General features: G+C 44.9%; 2 protein-coding genes across 10 annotated transcripts; one reads left to right on the top strand and one right to left on the bottom strand.

Annotated features, from left to right (window-relative positions):
* Positions 1-142: 142 nt before the first annotated feature.
* On the bottom strand, positions 143-15,323 carry TAF7L (TATA-box binding protein associated factor 7 like). Of its 7 annotated transcripts, XM_053374711.1 has the most exons (13): positions 15,215-15,323; positions 11,639-11,707; positions 10,666-10,739; positions 9,789-9,867; positions 8,112-8,245; positions 7,195-7,348; positions 6,811-6,869; positions 4,700-4,772; positions 3,724-3,840; positions 2,573-2,752; positions 2,311-2,423; positions 1,145-1,252; positions 143-857 (listed from the first exon to the last, which is right to left on the bottom strand). In XM_053374711.1, exons 2-13 carry the CDS (start codon positions 11,649-11,651, stop codon positions 813-815), a joined length of 1,149 nt encoding a protein of 382 aa, XP_053230686.1. In that variant the 5' UTR covers positions 11,652-11,707; positions 15,215-15,323; the 3' UTR covers positions 143-812. The 7 variants fall into 7 exon arrangements, with proteins under 7 accessions (XP_053230686.1, XP_053230689.1, XP_053230690.1 ...); XM_053374714.1 differs by lacking the exon at positions 10,666-10,739; XM_053374715.1 differs by lacking the exon at positions 10,666-10,739 and having other exon boundaries at positions 8,112-8,242.
* On the top strand, positions 15,280-20,382 carry LOC128406887 (magnesium transporter NIPA2-like). Of its 3 annotated transcripts, none has more exons than XM_053374717.1 (6): positions 15,280-15,389; positions 17,673-17,820; positions 17,988-18,044; positions 18,454-18,544; positions 18,648-18,808; positions 19,341-20,382. In XM_053374717.1, the coding sequence occupies exons 2-6, from the start codon at positions 17,682-17,684 to the stop codon at positions 19,976-19,978; spliced, it is 1,086 nt and encodes a 361-aa protein (XP_053230692.1). In that variant the 5' UTR covers positions 15,280-15,389; positions 17,673-17,681; the 3' UTR covers positions 19,979-20,382. The 3 variants fall into 3 exon arrangements, with proteins under 3 accessions (XP_053230692.1, XP_053230693.1, XP_053230691.1); XM_053374718.1 differs by having other exon boundaries at positions 15,309-15,389; positions 17,608-17,820; XM_053374716.1 differs by lacking the exon at positions 15,280-15,389 and adding an exon at positions 15,405-15,646.
* Positions 20,383-20,445: the final 63 nt, after the last annotated feature.

Here is a 20,445-nt window from a genome sequence, read left to right as displayed (position 1 = left end):
ATTACCTTCTGAACCTATTGTGTGTTGAAATTGTTTAGCCATAAGAATTAAAAAGCTATTCCTCTGGAGGGAGAAAGCTGGGATTAGCTTGTGTGTATCCAACCATCTTGGGGAAACTGTCCACATTACAAAAAATATGAGATCAATAAACATACATTTTTATTTGCTGTTATTTTGTAGGTAAACCTCTTACAGACAACATATGTCAGTACATGAAGGATGGGAACAGTGGTGTTTTCCTTCTCACAAGTCACTTCTGCACTGTGCCCTAACAACTCTCTTCCAGGAAAGAAATAATTTCACACTACTCTTAGGAGCATTAAGTTGCTTTTTTAAAATAACAAATAAAAATGAGAATGTTGCATGCTGGCTCAGCATTAAGTAAAATAATTAAATTATTTTTTTAAATTATATTAAAAATCATTATTTCTATGCAGCTCGTCTGGCTGAGTTGCCCCAGCCACTCTGGGTGGCTTCTAGCAAATTGTAATAAATGTTAAGGACCAAGACTGTAATTAAGACTTTTCTATCTTCATCAGGAGATGGACCATGTGCGTGTGCTCGAGGGAACCAGTGTCTTCCCCTCAAGTGATCGTACTTTCTGTCCACATGTCTGGTCCATTAGCTGCAAAACGCCAGTCCCTTGTGCAAATAAAACATCAAAAACTGACAGAGATCTGCTTCCCAGCCATAGAACCAAATCCGTCTAACACTGGTGAATTAAAAAGGGTCCCCCCCAAAAAAGGGAGGCAGTCTCTGGAGCTTTTCAGTTGGCATCACATCTGTATTGGCTTGGTGTGTCAAAGCCGGACTCACTTTTCCATAAGGGCTTCTAGCTGCTCTTGAAGAGAGGCCAGCTGAAGAGAAACAGAATGTAGAGAGACAAAATATGGTTAAGAGCTCTTAAGCCACACTACAAAGCACTTGCGGACAGTTCAGCTACTGGCAAGCATTTCACTGTATCTTACCAGAGAGCACAGCATAATTTTTCTCAAATGACGAAAAGCTTTTCAAGTTCACAGTTGGGAAAATATGGTTCATTATCACATGGGGGAAAGACTTTAGCATTGCCTGTGGATTCACAATGCAGCTTGATTAACTGTACTGCCCTTTCCCCGTTTGTCAGCCTTACAGACCACCTTACCTGCTGCTTCTCTAGCTCTTCCTGCTGTTTGAATTCATCCAGCACAGCTTGGAGGCGGGTCTGGAAAACAAGATGGGCAGGAAATGTGGCTGTTGCTCCTGTACTTTTCTAACAAAAGAACACAACACATATAGGTTTTCTTTTGCAAAGGGCAGTTTCATGCGCACAGCTGGGTCTTCAGCCTGCACTGACCTCCCACACAGACCAACCACAAACAAAGGCAACTGTGGCAAAATCGCAGGCTGTTCTGCTGCATAACCCAAGGGTGTGGATTTTCTCAAGCCACGGGTTAAGATGAAAACAGCACAGGGCTGTATTACTCTCCGTAAAACTTGGTTACCTATTCAGGTTCTTTCTCAAATTATTGTCTAGGAAGTGAGCCCTGATATACTAGGATTATCTACCTGCTCCCCAAGACGAATCTGCTTTCTATGAGGTCAGTTTGTTGACCATCCTGTGTTCCTTTAGCCATGGATCTCCATGTTGATGGACTACAACGTCTATCATCCCCAACAATTACTTAAGTGGAGATTATGGGAACTGTAGTCAGACAATACCTGGAGACTCAAGGCTGAAGAATGCTGACATTCTAGTTCAGTACTGTCTACTGCAGGGGTGCGTAAATATCATGCCAGGGGGTCAAATGTCACCCTCCAGGCTGCTCTATTTGGCCCACGGGAATCTCCCCAAGCCACACCCCTAAGAAGACCTACTTCACAACCTCCCTTGCATGCTACTGTCTGGCTGGAATGCGTCCTTGAACTCTGCTACTGCCTCCTAGTTGCTTGCATGGAAGACAGTGATGGACGTATACTGCACAAAAGTAAATCTGACATTTATTGTGCTACTCACCCCCCAGAAGGCTGCCCATCTAGGAATGTGACACGTGGTCTGAAAAGATTGCCCATCTCTGGTCTACCCCAACTGGCAGTGGTTCTCCAGAGTCTCAGACAGAGACTCACCAACTGCAACCTAATTTATTTTTTAACTGGATAATCAGGGAACGAGCCTGGGACTTTCTGCAAATCATATACTCTACCACCGTAGGGACTATTGTCTCTGCTGAACGAGATGCCTATTAGCTATAAACACCTGCCAAACTCAGCTGAGCTGAGCAGGCTTCTATTAGACTTTCTCTAGAGAAGGGGTGGTGATGCTGAATTCACCTTGAGGGCTAGGTTCTCTACTTTCATGATGAGATCTTCTTGGCGCTTTCTGCGGTCCTGGGTCTCCTGCAACTTGTCTTTCAGGTTGTCAATCTGCTTCTGGATTCCCATGGCTGGAAGACAGAGCAGAAAACTTAGAACTTCCAGAAACAAGTCAAACAATCCTCAGCACATTCTGGCACAAGCCGAGTAAGGTCCTGATTCAAGTTGACCACCTCATCTACTGTACAGCCTCCCTCCCTGGGGGCCTCAGGCATCATACCTATCTGGTTGGACCCTTCATTTTCTTGCTGTTGCCCATCTGATTCATTCAGCTTGCACTGCAGTCTCCTCGCTAAGTCTTCTTCTGTGTCCATGATGTTCAGGTCATCCCTCTCCTCCTCATCACTGCTGGTACTGCTGACATCCTTAAACATCTCCCGGAGCTCAGCATGTTCTATCGCTTTGAAGCAACAAGGAAAAAGGGAAGAGTGTAGTTTACAATATGCACAGTAAAAATTATCCTAGAAAAGTGTTGCTAACCTTTCAGTTAGCATGGTAACAAATAGCCTTCTTGACGCTGTTTTAATTTAAAGACCTCCAGCTTCCTTGCCAGGCCATGTTAAATTCTTCTCTAGCCCACTGGGTCAGAAAACTGTACCCAAAAGCTACCATCTATATATTTTGTACTTAGCCATCTGCATGAAAGCATCTAGAAATATAAGCATCAGCAAGTTGGAATATGAATACAGGCAACTACCTTATACTAGGTCAGATTATTTGCTCATTTAGCTCAGGACTGTCCACTTTGAAAGGCAGTGTCTCTCTAGGAACTAAAGCAGAAAGGGGTCTTTCTCATCACTTGGTTCCCAATAATTTTAACTGGAGGTTGTTATTATTATTTATTGAATTTATATACTGACACGGGTGGTGCTGTGAGCCTAGGGCTTGCCAATCAGAAGGTCAGCGGTTTGAATCCCCGTGATAGGGTGAGCTCCCATTGCTCGGTCCCTGCTCCTGCCAACCTAGCAGTTCGAAAGCACATCAAAGGGCAAGTAGATAAATAGGTACAGCTGTGACAGGAAGGTAAATGGTGTTTCCATGCGCTGCTCTGGTTTCACCAGAAGCAGCTTAGTCATGCTGGCCACATGACCTGGAAAAACTGTCTGTGGACAAACGCCGGCTCCCTCGGCCAGTAAAGCGAGATGAGCGCCGCAACCCCAGAGTCGTTCGCAACTGGATTTAACTGTCAGGAGTCCTTTAACTTTACCTACACCCAGGGGTCTCAGGGCAGTTCACAGAATAAAACCAAGATATAAAACCACAAAATATCTATTAAGGTATCAGGGACTGAACCTTCAAACTCTGGCATACAAGATAAGATGATCTACAGCTCTTCCTTTAAGTTAGGGAGCTACTGAAGTTTGACAATACCTGCAGTACCATGGCTTGGTTTGTGTCCAGACAACCCAGGAGAAGAAATATCCAAGCTTGTGAGTGAACCATGGTTGTCAGGGTCTTTTGTTTCATCTTCCGCAATGACCTCCCAGCCTCAGAACAGGTACAGAAGAGTCAAGGAAAAACCAGTTCAGTAGGGAGGCATCCTCTAGAAAAATGGAATCTGCGCTGGAAAATTGATGCTACAGCAATATTCTTCAGATGATTAGAAAACACTCTCCAGCCTTCCACTGAAGCACATTAATTGATGTCTACACCTGTTCCTTTTTTGCACACACTGCTTTCCTGAACAGGTATGGTACAACACGGTGGTGGCTGGTACCCACTGGAACTAGTGGGGCAGAAGGTAGGGAGACGAACAGTAGGTACAACCAGAGACAAGGATAGGTGGAGCCAATAACTGGTTCTGTTCCCACCCTCCTCCTTGCTGAGTTTTACAAGGGCAATACTGAGACTGAGAAAGAGGAAGCTGACAAGCAATTCCACTTTTCAGACTGGAGGAAAATAGCAAGGCAAGCAGATGTGGCCAGCTGAGGGCAGACTGAGGGCAGTTAGCAAGGCAGTGCCCAAGGTGCCCTAATGGACTAGCTTCTGTAAGTGCCATAAATCCCAAGAAAGATGCCGCCAGGATATGTCTGCTCACATTCAGTCAGATGCAAGCAGACTCTTCCACTCTGGGTCTTTGCCATACACAGAATTCTACTTGGTCCATACAAATGCAAAAAAGAACAACAGCCACCACCAGCTGGCCTAACCAGAGCAACATGCAGGAAGTCCTGAGTGTGGGGGATGAGAGGAGACACACAATGCATGCGAGGACAAGCATGCAATGCTTGCTGGGGTCAAGATTGTGGGATACCTCTGCCCCCAAACATACATTCAGCACTTGTGTATTCAGGCAAGGATGGCAAACTGGTCTACATAAAAAGCAACCACTAGAAAGAAAGGATACGGACTCCGACAGCTTCAGCATCTGTGCTCAGCAGGCGCTTCACTTCCTTTTCCACATCTGGAGACTCAATGTACTGGGCCAGAGAGGAAGAAAAAAAGAAAAACAATATTACGCACCCACAAGTTGGTTGTGCCTCAGTGCGAAGTGTCATTCCTACTGGATGCCACAGACACACCTGCAACCTTTCTACCTCCATTTTCAAAGGCATTCCTGAGCCATCCTGTAAGAGTTCTGCTATTATTCCAAGCAAGTCACAACTTCTTCTCCAAAGGCCTTCAAATGGAGATGGGCAGAAAGGAGACTGTGGTCTATCAGCAGACCAGGGAGGACAATTTATGGCACATCACTTAGTGCTTCCTGATCGCTCAGATTCTCACAAAGAATGCTGGATAAGTCAGACCTTGGTCTGTTCCAGCAAGGAACTTCTTACGGTTTTTAGATCTGCATATTCAGGATCATTTGGCACACTTTAGCACAAAGCCTTCCCCATCACAGTGCCTCCCCTCTCTTGCAACTCCCATCATGGATGGCGGCTAATGGATTCAAGTTGAATCCTGACAAGACAGAAGTACTGTTTTTGGGGGACAGGGGGCGGGCTGGTGTGGAGGACTCCCTGGTCCTGAATAGGGTAACTGTGCCCCTGAAGAACCAGGTGCACAGCCTGGGAGTCATTTTGGACTCACAGCTGTCCATGGAGAGCAGGTCAATTCTGTATCCAGGGCAGCTGTCTACCAACTCCACCTGGTACGCAGGCTGAGACCCTACCTGCCTGCGGACTGTCTCACCAGAGTGGTGCATGCTCTAGTTATCTCCCGCTTGGACTACTGCAATGCGCTCTACATGGGGCTAACTTTGAAGGTGACTCGGAAACTACAACTAATCCAGAATGCAGCAGCTAGACTGGTGACTGGGGGCGGCCGCCGAGACCACATAACACTGGTCTTGAAAGACCTACATTGGCTCCCAGTACATTTCTGAGCAGAATTCAAAGTGCTGGTGTTGACCTTTAAAGCCCTAAACGGCCTCGGCCCAGTATACCTGATGGAGTGTCTCCACCCCCATCGTTCTGCCCGGACGCTGAGGTCCAGCGCCGAGGGCCTTCTGGCGGTTCCCTCATTGTGAGAAGCAAAGCTACAGGGAACCAAGCAGAGGGCCTTCTGGGTAGTGGCGCCCGCCCTGTGGAACGCCCTCCCATCAGATGTCAAAGCGATAAACAACTGCCTGACATTCAGAAGACATCTTAAGGCAGCCCTGTTCAGGGAAGTTTTTAATGTGTGATATTTTAGTGTATTTTTTGTTTCTATGGAAGCCACCCAGAGTGGCTGGGGAAACCCAGCCAGATGGGCGGGGTACAAATAATAAATTATTATTATTATTATTATTATTATTATTATTATTATTATTATCCCTGACCATTGGTAACCTGGGCTGGCAAGGATGGGAGTACAAGTTCAAAACTTCTGGAGGGCACTGGGTTGGGGGAAGCTGCCTTAAAATACTCTATGCTCTCTTATTTATACACTGAAAAATATAAATCAGTGAATCATGGGGATTCCACTTGAAAAACAGCAACAACAAAACAGACCACACAAGACGGGTCAATCTGTTCCTGCTGACTGGATTACTACATTTTGTCAGTCAAGGACATGTGATTTCTCTTTCTTTGTTTTTTTAAGAAACCAGAATGATCTATAGTGGGATTTTTCCTATAAGAAAGAATGTTTGAAGCAATGTACATCTTTTGAAACTGTGGCTACTACTCATGAAGGCTATATATTACCTCCAGTATCAGACACATACCTGCTTCTGAATACCAGTTGCTAGGAATCATAAATGAAAACAGGCTATTGAGCTCAGGTCCTTCTTATGGGTTTAATTAACTATGGCAAGCTGTCCAATATACATTCATTGAAAGTTCTAGATGGAGACACAACTGTGCTGGTGACCCTCTGTTGTCGTCTTTCTTGTCAATGTAGCAATGAAATCATGCCAGACTGGTGAACATTTATCTGATTTGGTGGAACTTTTAGCCTGCTTCAGTTTGCACTGTGGTTAGCTTTCTGCCACAGCAACGATTCAAAGTTAACACCAAACAAGGAGATGCAACTCACCTTCTTCTTGGCTGTCTTCCTGAACCGCCTCTTCCTCACATTCTTCAGTGGGAGAGTAACTGGAACAGCACAGCAAATTAATTACATAGGGCAAAAGGGAGAGCTGAAGGGCATTGTGACTTACTAAGGGAAAATGGATCTCTCCTTGAGCAGTGAGCTAGGCAGCAAAGACGAGAACAGCCAATGGCAGCTCCCCAATTTGGAAGAAACCAAATCGATTTGGAAGAAACCAAGAGGGTGAGGGTGAATCTTGGTCGTATTGTATTGGCAAACAATACTCCAACTCCTTGAGGATCAATGGAAGGGACTTTTCTGGAGGTAGAGTGGGAAGCGGGTACAAAGTCAAGTAAGGAAGGTGAAATGAAATATAGTTATTCTACTCACTGCCATGATTCCAGAGGAACTTCTTCTCTCTGTCTTTGTCTTTCTTCTTATTGGCTTTGACATCAGTACTTGAAGGAGTTTTAGCATCAGTAGTCGCTGGAGCTGGCTCTTCCTGAGTAGGGTATAGTTCACCATCCACAGTGCACACAAGCATCTAAATCCCCACAAAGAGAGGCAACCGTTATATGCAAGGTCAATGTCAGGGATTCGCACTGCTGGGTACCTGAAGGCTCTAGTAACATTCATATTACTATTATGCTGGTAATATTAAACTTTATTATCACACATTTTTGCACATTATTCTTATTTATGGCTATGGATGTAGCCATCTGAAGTTTCAGTATGGTATAGGTTTGTTTAATATTTGTACCTTCCTATTATTTTGATATTTGAATTCTTGAACTCATGGAGATAAGGGTCCCATCGAGATCATTGTGCCTGAAGGCTGGCCAAAATCTGAAGCCAGCACTGGTTGGATATGAAAGCACTGGGGAGAAGAGGAGACAACCAACCATTTTGCCCCCAACAGTATTTGGCACAAGCCTCTCTAAGACAGTTCAATTTTCTTGCTTTGGAAGAACAGCCAACTGTAAGGAATTTCTCACACTCAAAATTGGGTGTAATAATAATAATAATAATAATAATAATAATAATAATAATAATTTATTATTTATACCCCGCCCATCTGGCTGGGCCTCCCCAGCCACTCTGGGCGGCTTCCATAAAAACCAAAAATACAGTAAAATATCACACGTTAAAAACTTCCCTGAACATAGGGATGTGTAGATGTTTTACATCGTGGAACATCCATAAAGAGCTTCTAGCACAGAAATGAGAGTGGGGCAAAATTGAGACTGTGTACAAGACACAGGGAGGACAGAGAAAGTCTGATATCCAGACCATGAGACAATACTTACTTGGCAAATATCTGCTGTCTTATAGAAAGTCTTCTTATCGATTGTTTTTAAACTCTCTGTGATACAAGGCAAGTCCACCAGCTTGGCGGCTAATGGGGCCCGGTCTACTCGCACAATCCCATGGCGGCCATCTGCTGCAGAGAGGAAAGTAGGCTTGCACTTGAAGATTCGTGGTATCTTATTAGCAATTCAAAACACAGTTCTGGCATGTTTAACATGTATGCATGAGTGCTACTTTATAAGAACCCTGCTGGATCAGACCAAAGGCATATCTAGCTCAGTTTCCTATTTGCCTCAATGATCACTCTGAGGACATGAGAGCAATAATCTCCTGCTTGTGTTCCTCATCAAATGGTATTCAGAAGCATACTGCTTCTGATATTGGAGGCAATGTAGCCATCAGAACTAGCAGCCACCAGTAGCCATGAATTTGTCCAATTCCCTTTTAAAGTCATCCTAGCTGCTGGCCATCACTACATCTTGGGGTAGCAAATTACACAGTAACTATAAACAATTAACTACAAATTATGTGAAGAAGTTGTTCCTTTTGTCTGTCCTCTCAACATTTGGCTCCACTGGATGCCAAATTCTATGAGAGAGTGAGAAAAACTTCTCTGTGTCCGCATCATTTTATACAGGCATCCTCACACTAACAAGGGGGTTGCTTCCAGCCCCCTGCACACATAAGTGAAATCGTATAAAGCGTGGCGCACCCTCTAAACTCCCTCTCATACCAAAAATACTGTATAAAAAAATATGCACAACTAGAATTGACATTCTGGGGTCAGCTGGAGGCTGTGTGGGAAAGAGGCTGCTGCTCCTGAGCTACCCCACATGTCGGCTGTTAGACAAGGAGGCTAAGCAGCCAGAACAAAGCCCCACTGTGCTTCCGGTCTCTTCAGGGCTTCCTCTGCCCTCACTGGCATCGTCTTCAGGCTCCATAGAGGGTCTCCTCGTGAGCCAGCTCCCTCCTGCCATTTCTGGGTTTGGATTGAATTATTTAATTATTTCCCAGTCATGAGTCGATCACACATAGTTGGAGGACACCTATACATCTCAATCATGTTTTCCTTTATAACAAAAAATAATAATACTGGCATACTGTGCAGAACTTTGATTACTGCAACATTCAGTGATAACTTGCAAATGTGAATGGGTTATCATTAAAATAATGCTCATGTAGCCTCAAACACATAAGTCACCTACTGAACAGCCAATCAAATCAAGTGATATTCATGCATGTGGAAACTAACATTACAGGTGGGAACGTGGATTAGATATATTATCTTCCTGAAGTATAGATAGGAGAAAAGACCAGTTGTACTACCCCCATTTACAAAAAACTAATTCAACTTTTCCACTGTTTTTAGAGAGTGTGGAGGCATCAGTGGCAGAACAATCCCTCTCCCTCCCCAGCAATTTCATGTAGCCCCACCCAATAGCTTCCCAATGATTGGGCGTTCCAAACTGCAGGACCTGATGAATAGCTTAAGGTAATAAATGTGTAACAACAAAAGTCAAGTGTTCTAGCTGATTAAGTTTTACTCAGACTAGACTCACTGAAATTAATAGGCCAAAGTTAGCCATGTCCATTCATTTCAGTGGGTCTACTCTGAGCAGGACTAGCACTGGATACAACTCCCAAGAAGTAAGAACTCATTGACCTGGTCCTCTTACCATGCAATTCTATGGTGAGCCTGTCCTTCAAGTTGACACTTCCAGACTGAACTGCCCTCCGCACAGTAGAAGCATGTTCCTGAAAAGGCAGAGTTTACAATAGTCATACCTCAAGTTGCATTTGCTTCACGTTGCGTTTTTTCAGGTTACGAATGCGGCAAACCCGGACGTGTTTACTTCCGGGTTCGCCGCTTCATGCATGTACAGGAGCAATCTGTGCGCTTCACGCATGCGCAGGAGCGCTCTATTGCGTCACATGCAGGCACAGAAGCGGCACTCTAACGGACTTTTCAGGGTGCGAACGGCACCCTGGAACGGATCGGGTCCGTAAGTAGAGGTACTGTCAGCATTTTCATCCCTCCCTTTGCAAGGATCACCAGATCATGTTTGTTTTACTTTCTGTCTAAAGGAGGGGGAGGAAGCTACTCTTCTAGACTTCCATCCCTAGCACTATGTGTCTTTTTCTTTGACCTGTCTAGAGACAAGATGGCAGTATGAGAGAACTGTTTCTCTCGTACATGTTTGTTATGTTCTTTTGTTTGTTTAATTAGAAGAAATAAATTAGGTATGCAACAAAACCTCCACAGCTTTGCTTCTGTTACTCTGCTGCGTTTCAGGTGCTCACGTGATCAAATGTGAGTCCACTGCACCAGGACTTATTCCTCGGGAATGCTGTGTTGATGTTCCTACGTTCCTGTGATCGGAAGGTCAGAGAAGGTGCTCCCGACACCCAGCCCATGCAGGCGCTGAAGACGTGGGCCGAACATGGGTGTACAGAAAGGTCCCACTGTATCAACCCATATTCATGCCTCCAGGCAGAGAATCAGGAAGCAAGCACAGAGCACTTTGAGGCTATTTATTGCAAAGGGTCTCTTACCGTAGGCAGTCTCAGTATAAACTGGCTCTCCAATTCATGGGGAGCATCATCTTTGTTCTTGCTCATCTTTTGTTCTTGTGTTTCAGGGAACAAGAAAAGAGAAAGCATGGTTACCTGTTGGCCTAAAAGTAGCTTCTCTCAACCTTTGTTATCCAATCTGCTGTGTTGCTAATAGCCTCAAAGTAGCAGTACACCCAAATGCATTCTGCTCAGGAGCACCTTATTTGAAGGAACTAGAGAACTTGCACCACACATGAAAAGCATATTCTGGACAATAAAGCCACAGATGCAACTGGCAGCTTAAGAAATAAAAGGCAAGATGGTAAAAGCAGAAGGGTTTGCCCACATAGCCACTACGGTCTCCATAATTTACTCTGAGCCGCAGTTTCAGTCATACAACAGGGCAAAACTCAACAGCTTTAAGATAAAGAGCAGAATCAAGCTAGCAAAGCTTCTCTCTTCTTCCCCACCCCATACTCTGAAAAAGTCATTCTTAGCTCTTTCAAATAAGGTGTGATCAGCAGTGTAGAAAATCAGATTTGACAATACACACAAGATCAAAGGAATGCAGGAATCATACAGTACAGTATAAGATTACTGTTTGAAGCATAAGGAGAATGCAGCCGTTGGGAGTAAAGATCCTGCCATTTATGAAGCACTGGGTGCTGACTGGGTGGCAAGTAAAAGTGGAGATTCCCTGCCACTGAACTAGTGACAGTAAAACCTTATATAAAGTTGGCAATGGATGCCACATGTGTAAAAGGCTACAGATTTCACTGTCTCAAAACACAGCAGCTCATCAACATTTTTGCTCCGGTCCGCCCCCTCCATTCCCCTAATCACACTCCAAAGGCTTGCAGTCCTCTTTTGGATAATTTCAGAAAGGCAGGAGTAATATTTGCATTTAGATCCTTCTTCTAGAAAGAACTACAGACCCAACACCAGAGTATCATAAAAGAAACAAATGCATTACTTGTAGATGCCATCTCTCCTCTTCTTGCTTCACGCAAACGTTTATAAAAACTTGTACCATTCAAAAAAACTAAACATAAATGCAGAAAACAACAGTTAAAAAAAGAAAAGAAAAATGTCTGTAGATCAAATAATGCCTGCTACTAAAGTGAGATTAAATACATCAAATTGCTGTTTCAATGAGATTCTATGACAACAACAACAATAACAATAATAATTCCCTTAATAATAATAATTCCCTTGAACTCTTCCCCTGAACTCTTCCCCATCCCACATAACCTCTCTCTCTATAGCTGAGGATCAGCTAATCTGCAGGCAATAATTTGTTTACCTATAGCAAGGGTACCCCAACATGGTTCTTTCCAGGTATTGAAGACTACAACTCCCAGCATCCCTGACCATTGGCATCTGTCTAGGTTGGATTAGAATTGAATGTGGTGTCATCCAGATGTTATGGACTTCAAATTCCCAGACAGCATGATAATGGGCAAGGGTGATGGCAGTTGTTATCTTAAAATATCTGGATGGCACTATGGTTGCCATACTTACCATAGAAGAGTTTGGAGAAGAGTTTGGATTTGATATCCCGCCTTTCACTCCCTTTAAGGAGTCTCAAAGCGGCTAACATTCTCCTTTCCCTTCCTCCCCCACAACAAACACTCTGTGAGGTGAGTGGGGCTGAGAGACTTCAAAGAAGTGTGACTGGCCCAAAGCAGTATATTTTCTTTTAATTGTCAAATAATTCTGTGTACATTGCGGCAGCCTTTGGCTATGTGAAATAAGACTGACCGACTGACTGACTAACTGGCCCAAGGTCACCCAGCAGCTGCATGTGGAGGAGCAGAGACGCGAACCCGGTTCCCCAAATAACGAGACTACCACTCTTAACCACTACACCATACTGGCAAAAAAGGCAGAAAAGTTCAGAAATCAGATTATCCTCAGCTTTTTTAGTGGTTACCAGTATGAAACTTTCATACGTTGACTCCAAAATGAAGCATTTTTTAAGGACCATAGATAGGGCCCAACCAAAGAAGTAATGGCATGTATGTTGAATAATAGTTAGTATTAGTATTTTGAAAAATAATTGGAAATTTCAAAGCACTTAGTATGCAGTATCTTACTGCAACAACTCTGCAAAGTCAGTCATTCTCCTTACACATCAGGTGAGCGAAGGGGCTGAGGCTGATTAAGCATCTGGATTGTGGTTCAATCTCTGAGCCATTACACAATAACTGCTTTTTTGTGTGGAAAGAATGCTTTGCAAGACTATCCAATGGCTATATCAGAGATGAATTAAATCAGGATAGCTGGAAACCATATTATTTTAAACTGGGGAGGGGAAACAGACTTTACTTGAATGAAGATATCATTGAGTACTACAGGTACAAGACCAAATCCTTGCATTGTGCATGGATCTGGTTGAATAATGTCTTATACAAAGTCAGATGATCAAACCATCTAGATCATTGGTCTTCAACTGGTGGGTTGGGACCCACTAGTGAATTGCTGCGTTTTCCAAGGTGGGTCACAACAGGAGCATTACCACCATGCAAATATATGGTAAAAAATAAGAAATGGGTCCCCAGGTGCAAATTTGGATTGAAGGTGGGCCCTGGGCCTGAAAAGGCTGAAGATACCTGATCTAGACCAAAGCTGCTACCCTAAGTGTTAGTTTTCCATGCTGATACAGGAAGTGCCAGAGGCTGGACTGGGGACCTTCTCCATACAAAGCATGGAGCTTTCCCCATCAAAGCTGATTTAAAATTGCGCCCAGTTTAAGTGTATTAAAATGTATCATTTAACCACCTTACTTACACATACAACAGGGCATTTAAATGATACTAAAAGCTACCAACTTGGGATGGCTTTAAGAAAGAATTGGTCCCATTTTGCATGAATTTATCTTATCAGTGGCAACTAGTCACAATGTTTACATTCTTCCTCCACTGTCAGAGCCAATAGGCCTCTAAATACCAACTGCATGAAATCACAAGTGAGGGGAGTGCTGTTGCATTCAGATCCTGCTTGCAGATTTCCCCACAGGCATCTACTACTGAGAACAGGATGGAGGATTAGATGGGTTTTGGTCTGTTGCAGAAAGTCTCTTTTAAGTTCTTCGTTTTATTTTTTTTAATTAGTACACAAACTCTGCTTCAATTTATATTGTGTGAAACCCACAAGCAGGACCCAAGCATGAGAGCACATCTCTCCTCCTGCAGTTTCCAGCAATTGGCATTCTGAAGCAATACCGCCTCTGGTTTGGGAGATTATCAAGCATTGCCATCATGGCTAGCTAGCATCCATGAATAGTCATGCCCTCCATGAATTTGTCTAATCCTCTTTTAAAGCCATCCAGTTTGGCGGCCATTTCAGCCTCCTGTAGAAGTGAGTACTATGGCTTAACCATGCACCCCACGTTCTGAAGAAGAAGAGTTTGGATTTGATATCCCGCCTTTCCCTCCCTTTAAGGAGTCTCAAAGCGGCTAACATTCACCTTTCCCTTCCTCCCCCACAACAAACACTCTGTGAGGTGAGTGGGGCTGAGAGACTTCAAAGAAGTGTGACTGGCCCAAGATCACCCAGCAGCTGCATGTGGAGGAGCAGGGAAGCGAACCCGGTTCCCCAGATTACGAGACTACCGCTCTTAACCACTACAGCACACTGGTTCTGCTGGGTGGGGAGGAAAGCTCTCAAATGTGGGGGCAACAGGTGTGGATAATCAAGGAAGATTTCTGAGCTGGGGAAGAGATAGAAAGGAAGGAGAACTGTTGCAGGGTTGGGGAATCTCTTTCCAATGCTTTCTTGGGGGTGCCATTTAGGGTTGGGGGCATCGACGAAACTAAGGTGGTGCGGCAGAAAATAACTGTGGGTCTGGAGAAAAAGAGCAACTCTTGGGGGGGATTCTTTCCTACACCTCCTTGGCAGGAGCCTGCCTGGGGCTCGGGGCCACTGCAAAGTGGGGGAAGGAAGAATTCCGAGCTGCAAGAAAGGAAGGGGGGGGACCTGGGTTGTGGGGGCTGCTTTAGTGCTGGGATATCTCTTTCCATATGCTCTTGAAGGTGCTCATTAGGGTTATGGGGGGGGGGCGTTGAAGCAGACAGGGGATAGCAGTGGGCCTGGAGAAGAGTAAGGAACGAGTCTTGGGGTGCTGTTTAGGGTGCAAGCTCCCAGACTCTCTGTGTGTCCCTATTTTCAAAGGACTGCCCTCTGACTGTCCTCCCGGGGGGCGCCTCGCCCACCCCACCCCCCATCCTGGTTTCTGGATCTGAGCCCAGAATATCCCATATCATCATTATGGGATAGGGGGCCGCTCCTATTTTCATCGGAGGTGCTGTTGCGAGGGTATGGGGAGCCCTGAAAGTGGTTTTTTCCCCCTTTGGGGTTGGGGGTGGGGTGAGATAGCGCGGAGAGAAAGCGGAAAAGTCCCGAGAAATGAAAGGAAGGGTCTAGGGAGGGATCTGGGGCCGGCGGAGGCCTCGGTGAGCTGGGCTTGGGAGCAGCAGTGCTCAGGTGAGGCCTGTCCCCCCGGGGGGCGCCTCGCCCACCCCCACTCCCCCAGTCACTAGTCACTCACCGGCAGCCTGCAGCCCAGTGTGCCAAAGGTGGCCAGCCCTGCTCCGCCCCGGAAGCTACGGAAGCGGAACAGGCGGCCACGGGGCGGAGGAGGAGGAGGCGGAGAGAGGAAGGGACGCCGCGGGAGGCCTGCCGGCAGCTGCTCCTGACAGGGAAGAGAGCGACGGCAGCAACAGGTACCGGCGCGCCCCACCCCACCCGCCGCCCTTAGACAGGCCTCGACCTCCCCGCTCGCCTCAGGCCTAGGGGGGCCCCTCGCTCTCAGGGGAACCGTCGAAAGCTTCCTTTCAAAAATCCGGATTAATAAATCCGGAGTGGCCTTCGTCCTTTATAATCTTACTTTACTTGTAATTTCCGCCCCCCTAAAAAATATTAGGGACGGGTGTTACTTGGCTGGGGAGACAGAAGGGGGGTGTCTGCTTTTCCGCCCAAAGTAAGCCCCTTTAATGTTTTATGTTACCTTGGTGGTTTGTGGTTGGCAGGGGCGAGCGTGTATCTAAAGTAAAATTTGCTGCCTATTTACTCCGGAGCTTTCAAGGCTGCCTACGAAACAGCTAAGAGTATATGGGTATATGGAGACTTACTGGCATTTTGTATTATTTGTGTTTAATTGCAAATACGCAGGTTGAGTTTGCTGCTCCAGGCAACCTGTTTATTGAACATTCATCCTGCTTGGTTTGTGGAGATGTTGTTTAATGTCCAGTTATTTCCGCCGCCCCCCTCCCATGTTTCCAGTGAATTTATATCCCAAAAGTCCCAGGCTTGGGGTTTTTTTGTTTTAAGTGGGTGCCAAACCAACTTTTAATTGTGCAACTCAAATTTTTTAACATGCGTTTGACGCAACTCCAGATCTCCAGAGAGTCACAGCCAACACCCAGAATTCTGCTAGCTTACAAACGCCCAAAAGTCAGCTGAGTCTTGGTCTCAAGCACAGACACCTAAGTATTACAACATCACCTCGAAGGGAGAGGGGGATAAATATAGGCCCTTTTTCAGGTACAGTGGTACCTCTGGATGCCAGTGGGATCCATTCCGGAGCCCCGTTCGCATCCTGAGTAGAACGTAACACACAACTGCGCAGGTCGCGTTTTGCTGCTTCCACGCATGCGCATGACGTCATTTTGAGCATCTGCACATTTGCGAGTGGCCGAACCCGGAAGTAACGTGCTCCGTTACTTCTGGGTCGCTGCGGAGTGCAACCTGAAAATACTTAACCTGAAGCTACTTCAACCTGAGTTATGACTGTATTCACTTGCCATTCAAAAGACTTATGGAAGATCATTAACAAGTAGTTCCAACATCACCTGTAGTACAAGAGAGGCAAATAGTCCCTATAAGGTTCCATATCCTTCCCGTGACAGGTACGGTCGACAGACAATTTGTGAGAGTGCAAGCTCTCCATGTTTCTTGTATCGTCTGCTTTTGGTTTGAAATACTTTAAGATTTTGGCCTGCTTTTTCCTTGGGGGGCATTTCTGCAGCTTGTGTAAGAGAAATTCCCAGTTCTTTATAACTCTGTCTTGTGAGTACCATCCCTGGACTAGATTTGGGTTACTTTGTCCCGTCAGTATATTTGAGGGCTTTGTTTGAAAGAAACTCGGAGCGTTGTAATTAGCCTCAAAATAGTTTTAGATAACCTCAAGGAGTTTTGGATGGCTTCAGCGGGATTTCAGAGCGGCTTTAGAAGAGCCTCAAAGGAAGGGAGGATGTTTAAAATGCTGTCTGGCGACTCCTGGAGTCGTTAGCTGGCTGGGATATACAGTGGTACCTCGGGTTACATACGCTTCAGGTTACAGACTCCGCTAACACAGAAATAGTGCTTCAGGTTAAGAACTTTGCTTCAGGATGAGAACAGAAATTGTGCTCCAGCGGCGTGGCAGCAGCGGGAGGCCCCATTAGCTAAAGTGGTGCTTCAGGTTAAGAACAGTTTCAGGTTAAGTACAGACCTCCGAAACGAATTAAGTACTTAACCCGAGGTACCACTGTAAGCTTGTTTTCTGGGAGTGTGTCTTTTTCCCCGTGTTTTTAAAAGCTCCTACTCACTCTGCTGGTGCTCACAGGAGACTTGCTTCAGGCACCATCTTCTTTCTCCCCCCACCCCCATAAGATTATGATTATACCAGTGTACCCCAAGAGTATTTGAGGCCTGGAGAAAAAAAATCCCTTTTTCCTTCTGTCAAAAGTAGCAAAGGGAGGCTAGTTATGCTTACCCTATTAGTGAACATTGGGCCACTTCACAGAAAAATCACTTCTACTTAAAAGACATTGTGTCCATTGGAAGCATGTAGGTAGAACATGAGTTGCTTGTATGACAGAATGCTTATTTAGTGAACTTTTCATAGGACGTAACCTGCCAGTGTTGCATCACTGTATTTTTGGCTTCCTGCTATTGCAGATTCAACATGGCTGTTCTTCTGGAACAGACATTTACACTCTGATCTTTCTCTCCCAAAACTTGAGGTGATTGAAATGGAGGACTCAATGGGACGTGACGACTTCTACATCGGACTGGGCCTGGCTCTCAGCTCTAGCCTGTTCATTGGAGGAAGTTTTATCCTAAAGAAGAAGGGACTTCTCAAGCTAAGTAGCAGAGGTGCTGTCAGAGCAGGTAATGATATTGAATAGGAGCTCACAGAGTTACCATGACATCTGTTGTGGATGGGAAAAATCCCAGAAACCAGGCTGTCCATGCTTCTTAAGAGTTTGAAAAAGTTTTCCAGGCCAGCTTCTGTTTTCATTTAAACTTCACCTTTGGTTTCTTTTCTCTCTTCACAGGTCTAGGGGGTCATGCATATCTGAAGGAATGGATGTGGTGGGCAGGGTTGCTAACTAGTAAGTACTTCCACGCAAGATTTTACCATCTTCACCTACATTTCAACAACTTGAATTATTCCCTTTGCCTTCTTACATGACCTCCAATAGCTCCCAATGAGTTTCTTGGTATAAGGAGCTTTATAATAAAGCAGCCTTGCAAATTAAACCACCAGAGTGGCTGGGGCATCTACAGATGGATGGGGTACATCATCATCATTATTACTATTATTTAAAATCATTACTAGCCTGCCTAATAACCTAGTCATTTGTAGACTGCTGACAGGAAGTGGAGGGGACAATGTTGAATTAAGAAGACTTCTCTTGCTGGTCACCTGATTTTCTCACCCACCATGAGGGTAAGAAAGGAAGATGAAATTTGCTCTTTGTTAACCATTTTTTTGCCAATGGCAAACTGCTTCTCTTGCAGTGGGAATTGGAGAAGTTGCCAACTTTGCTGCATATGCTTTTGCCCCTGCAACACTGGTCACTCCTCTAGGAGCGCTAAGTGTTTTAGTCAGGTAAGTACAACATGATCAGATGTTTCCCAATCCCTAAGCCCTTTTCTGGAAATAAAGATGCCAGTCTCAGGGCCTTTATCAATACAGTTGTATCTTCCTATAGTGCAGTTTTAGCCTCCTACTTCCTGAACGAGCACCTGAACATCCATGGGAAGATCGGCTGTATCCTTAGCATTTTAGGCTCCACAGTGATGGTCATCCATGCCCCACAGGAGGAAGAGGTCTCCAGCCTGGAGTCAATGGCGGAGAAACTAAAGGATCCAGGTATTAACTGCCCCTCTTCATTTACCTATTGTATGTACGCCAAGAGAATACCATTTTGGGTGAGGGGGACTTGACAGAAATTGAGTGCTTTCCTTAATTTCATTGAATGAAAACTCATGTTGATAATCAGTAACCTGTGAGTGAATAATTTTTATAGGACCTATTTTATTCTTTATTCCCCCACTGATGGCATTTAGTTGGCTTTGAACCATAACAATGACATAAGAATTCTAAAGCACACTGTGCACTGAAAAACTTTACAAACAACTGAAGGAGGAAGGTCTTAGTTGTAGTCAAACCCAGTGCAAAAAAAATTATAAGCTGGGGGCTATGTGTCTTATCCTTTGAGCCACTGTCTAAGCTCTGCTGCTTATACTTTTTCCTCTGTGTATTTTACTCACCAGATTCTACTAATTGAATCTAGCTTGTGCACTCATTGATCTGAACAAAACTGTCTACATCCTGCAGAAGTAAGCTACACCTAAAAGATTCATATTGTCCTTAACAATTTCTCCTCTCTCCTCCTCCACAGGATTTATAGTGTTTGCTGTGTGCATGCTGGTGAGTTCAGCTCTTCTCATCTTTGTGGCTGGGCCTCGCTATGGACATAGCAACGTCTTAGTGTATGTTTTGATCTGCTCTGCCATTGGTTCGCTCTCTGTCTCATCTGCGAAAGGCTTGGGTATTGCCCTGAAAGAACTGTTTGCTGGGAAGCCTGTCTGGAAGGAACCGTTGAGCTATTTGCTTTTTATTTGCCTTGTGATCTCCATCACCATCCAGATCAACTACCTAAACAAGGCCTTGGATATCTTCAACACATCTGTAGTGACCCCCATCTATTACGTCCTCTTCACCACATCAGTTATGACTTGCTCTGCCATTCTGTTCAAGGAGTGGCAGCATCTGGTTCTGATGCACATCATTGGCACCATCAGTGGCTTCCTCACCATTGTCCTTGGCATCTTCCTACTGCATTCTTTCAGAGACATCCCCTTCACTGCAGACCTGCTGCCTCTTTTCCTGAAGGATAACCAAACAAATGTGCGAGCCGCTTCTTGGGGAAAGGGGGACAAGCATCAGTCCTGTCTTCACCAGCCCCTTTTGGACTCTGAGGACACCCACAAAGAAGGGACAGAGAAAGCAGACGAGCAATATGGCCAAAGTTTATGAAAGCTAGAACATTATACATAGCCTTTCGGCTTAAAATAAGATATATCCCAATCCATTTTCCATGTTCCAAAGAGCTTCTTAAGACTGCTGCTGTTTTCGACTAGAAAAGTTGAATCAGATTTTAATGAGCAACACTGAACTATTTGAAATGCTTTTATGTGCGAGTCCTTTCACTGGTAACATACTTGAACCAAATTAGAGACCCAATCAGATCAAGCTAGAGCTCAGCAAGTGGCAGCCCTAGAGCTGAACTTGCTGTCGCCTGCATTCCCTCCCGTGCATCCAGAAGTGATGTGGAGGACAAGAAAGAAAACCAGAGACAAAAATATGTGCACCTGAGGGGTTTTGGACCAACCCTGACACAAAAACAAGTTTCAAAAGTAATGGGTGATGTGGCATTGGTAAGGAGGTGTGAAGTTCTGTAAAACGTAACTGTTTTAACTCAGTATGCAAGTCTCTCTCATGAG

The sequence above is a fragment of the Podarcis raffonei genome, chromosome Z, assembly GCF_027172205.1.
Source record: "Podarcis raffonei isolate rPodRaf1 chromosome Z, rPodRaf1.pri, whole genome shotgun sequence".
Taxonomy (NCBI): domain Eukaryota; kingdom Metazoa; phylum Chordata; class Lepidosauria; order Squamata; family Lacertidae; genus Podarcis; species Podarcis raffonei.
Note: the sequence above shows the minus strand (reverse complement) of the source record. Positions and strands in the feature narration are given on the sequence as shown.

Excerpts from the sequence above, each read along its gene's own strand:
- TAF7L (XM_053374711.1), bottom strand. Across the intron at positions 2,753-3,723 it reads ACCAAGCCATGGTACTGCAG|CGATAGAACATGCTGAGCTC; the intron begins GTATTGTCAAAC and ends GTTGCTTCAAAG. Across the intron at positions 1,253-2,310 it reads TAGAGAACCTAGCCCTCAAG|AAAAGTACAGGAGCAACAGC; the intron begins GTGAATTCAGCA and ends TTCTTTTGTTAG.
- LOC128406887 (XM_053374717.1), top strand. The coding sequence starts at position 17,682 with ATGGAGGACTCAATGGGACGTGACGACTTCTACATCGGACTGGGCCTG. Across the intron at positions 18,045-18,453 it reads GTGGGCAGGGTTGCTAACTA|TGGGAATTGGAGAAGTTGCC; the intron begins GTAAGTACTTCC and ends CTTCTCTTGCAG. Across the intron at positions 18,809-19,340 it reads GGAGAAACTAAAGGATCCAG|GATTTATAGTGTTTGCTGTG; the intron begins GTATTAACTGCC and ends CCTCCTCCACAG.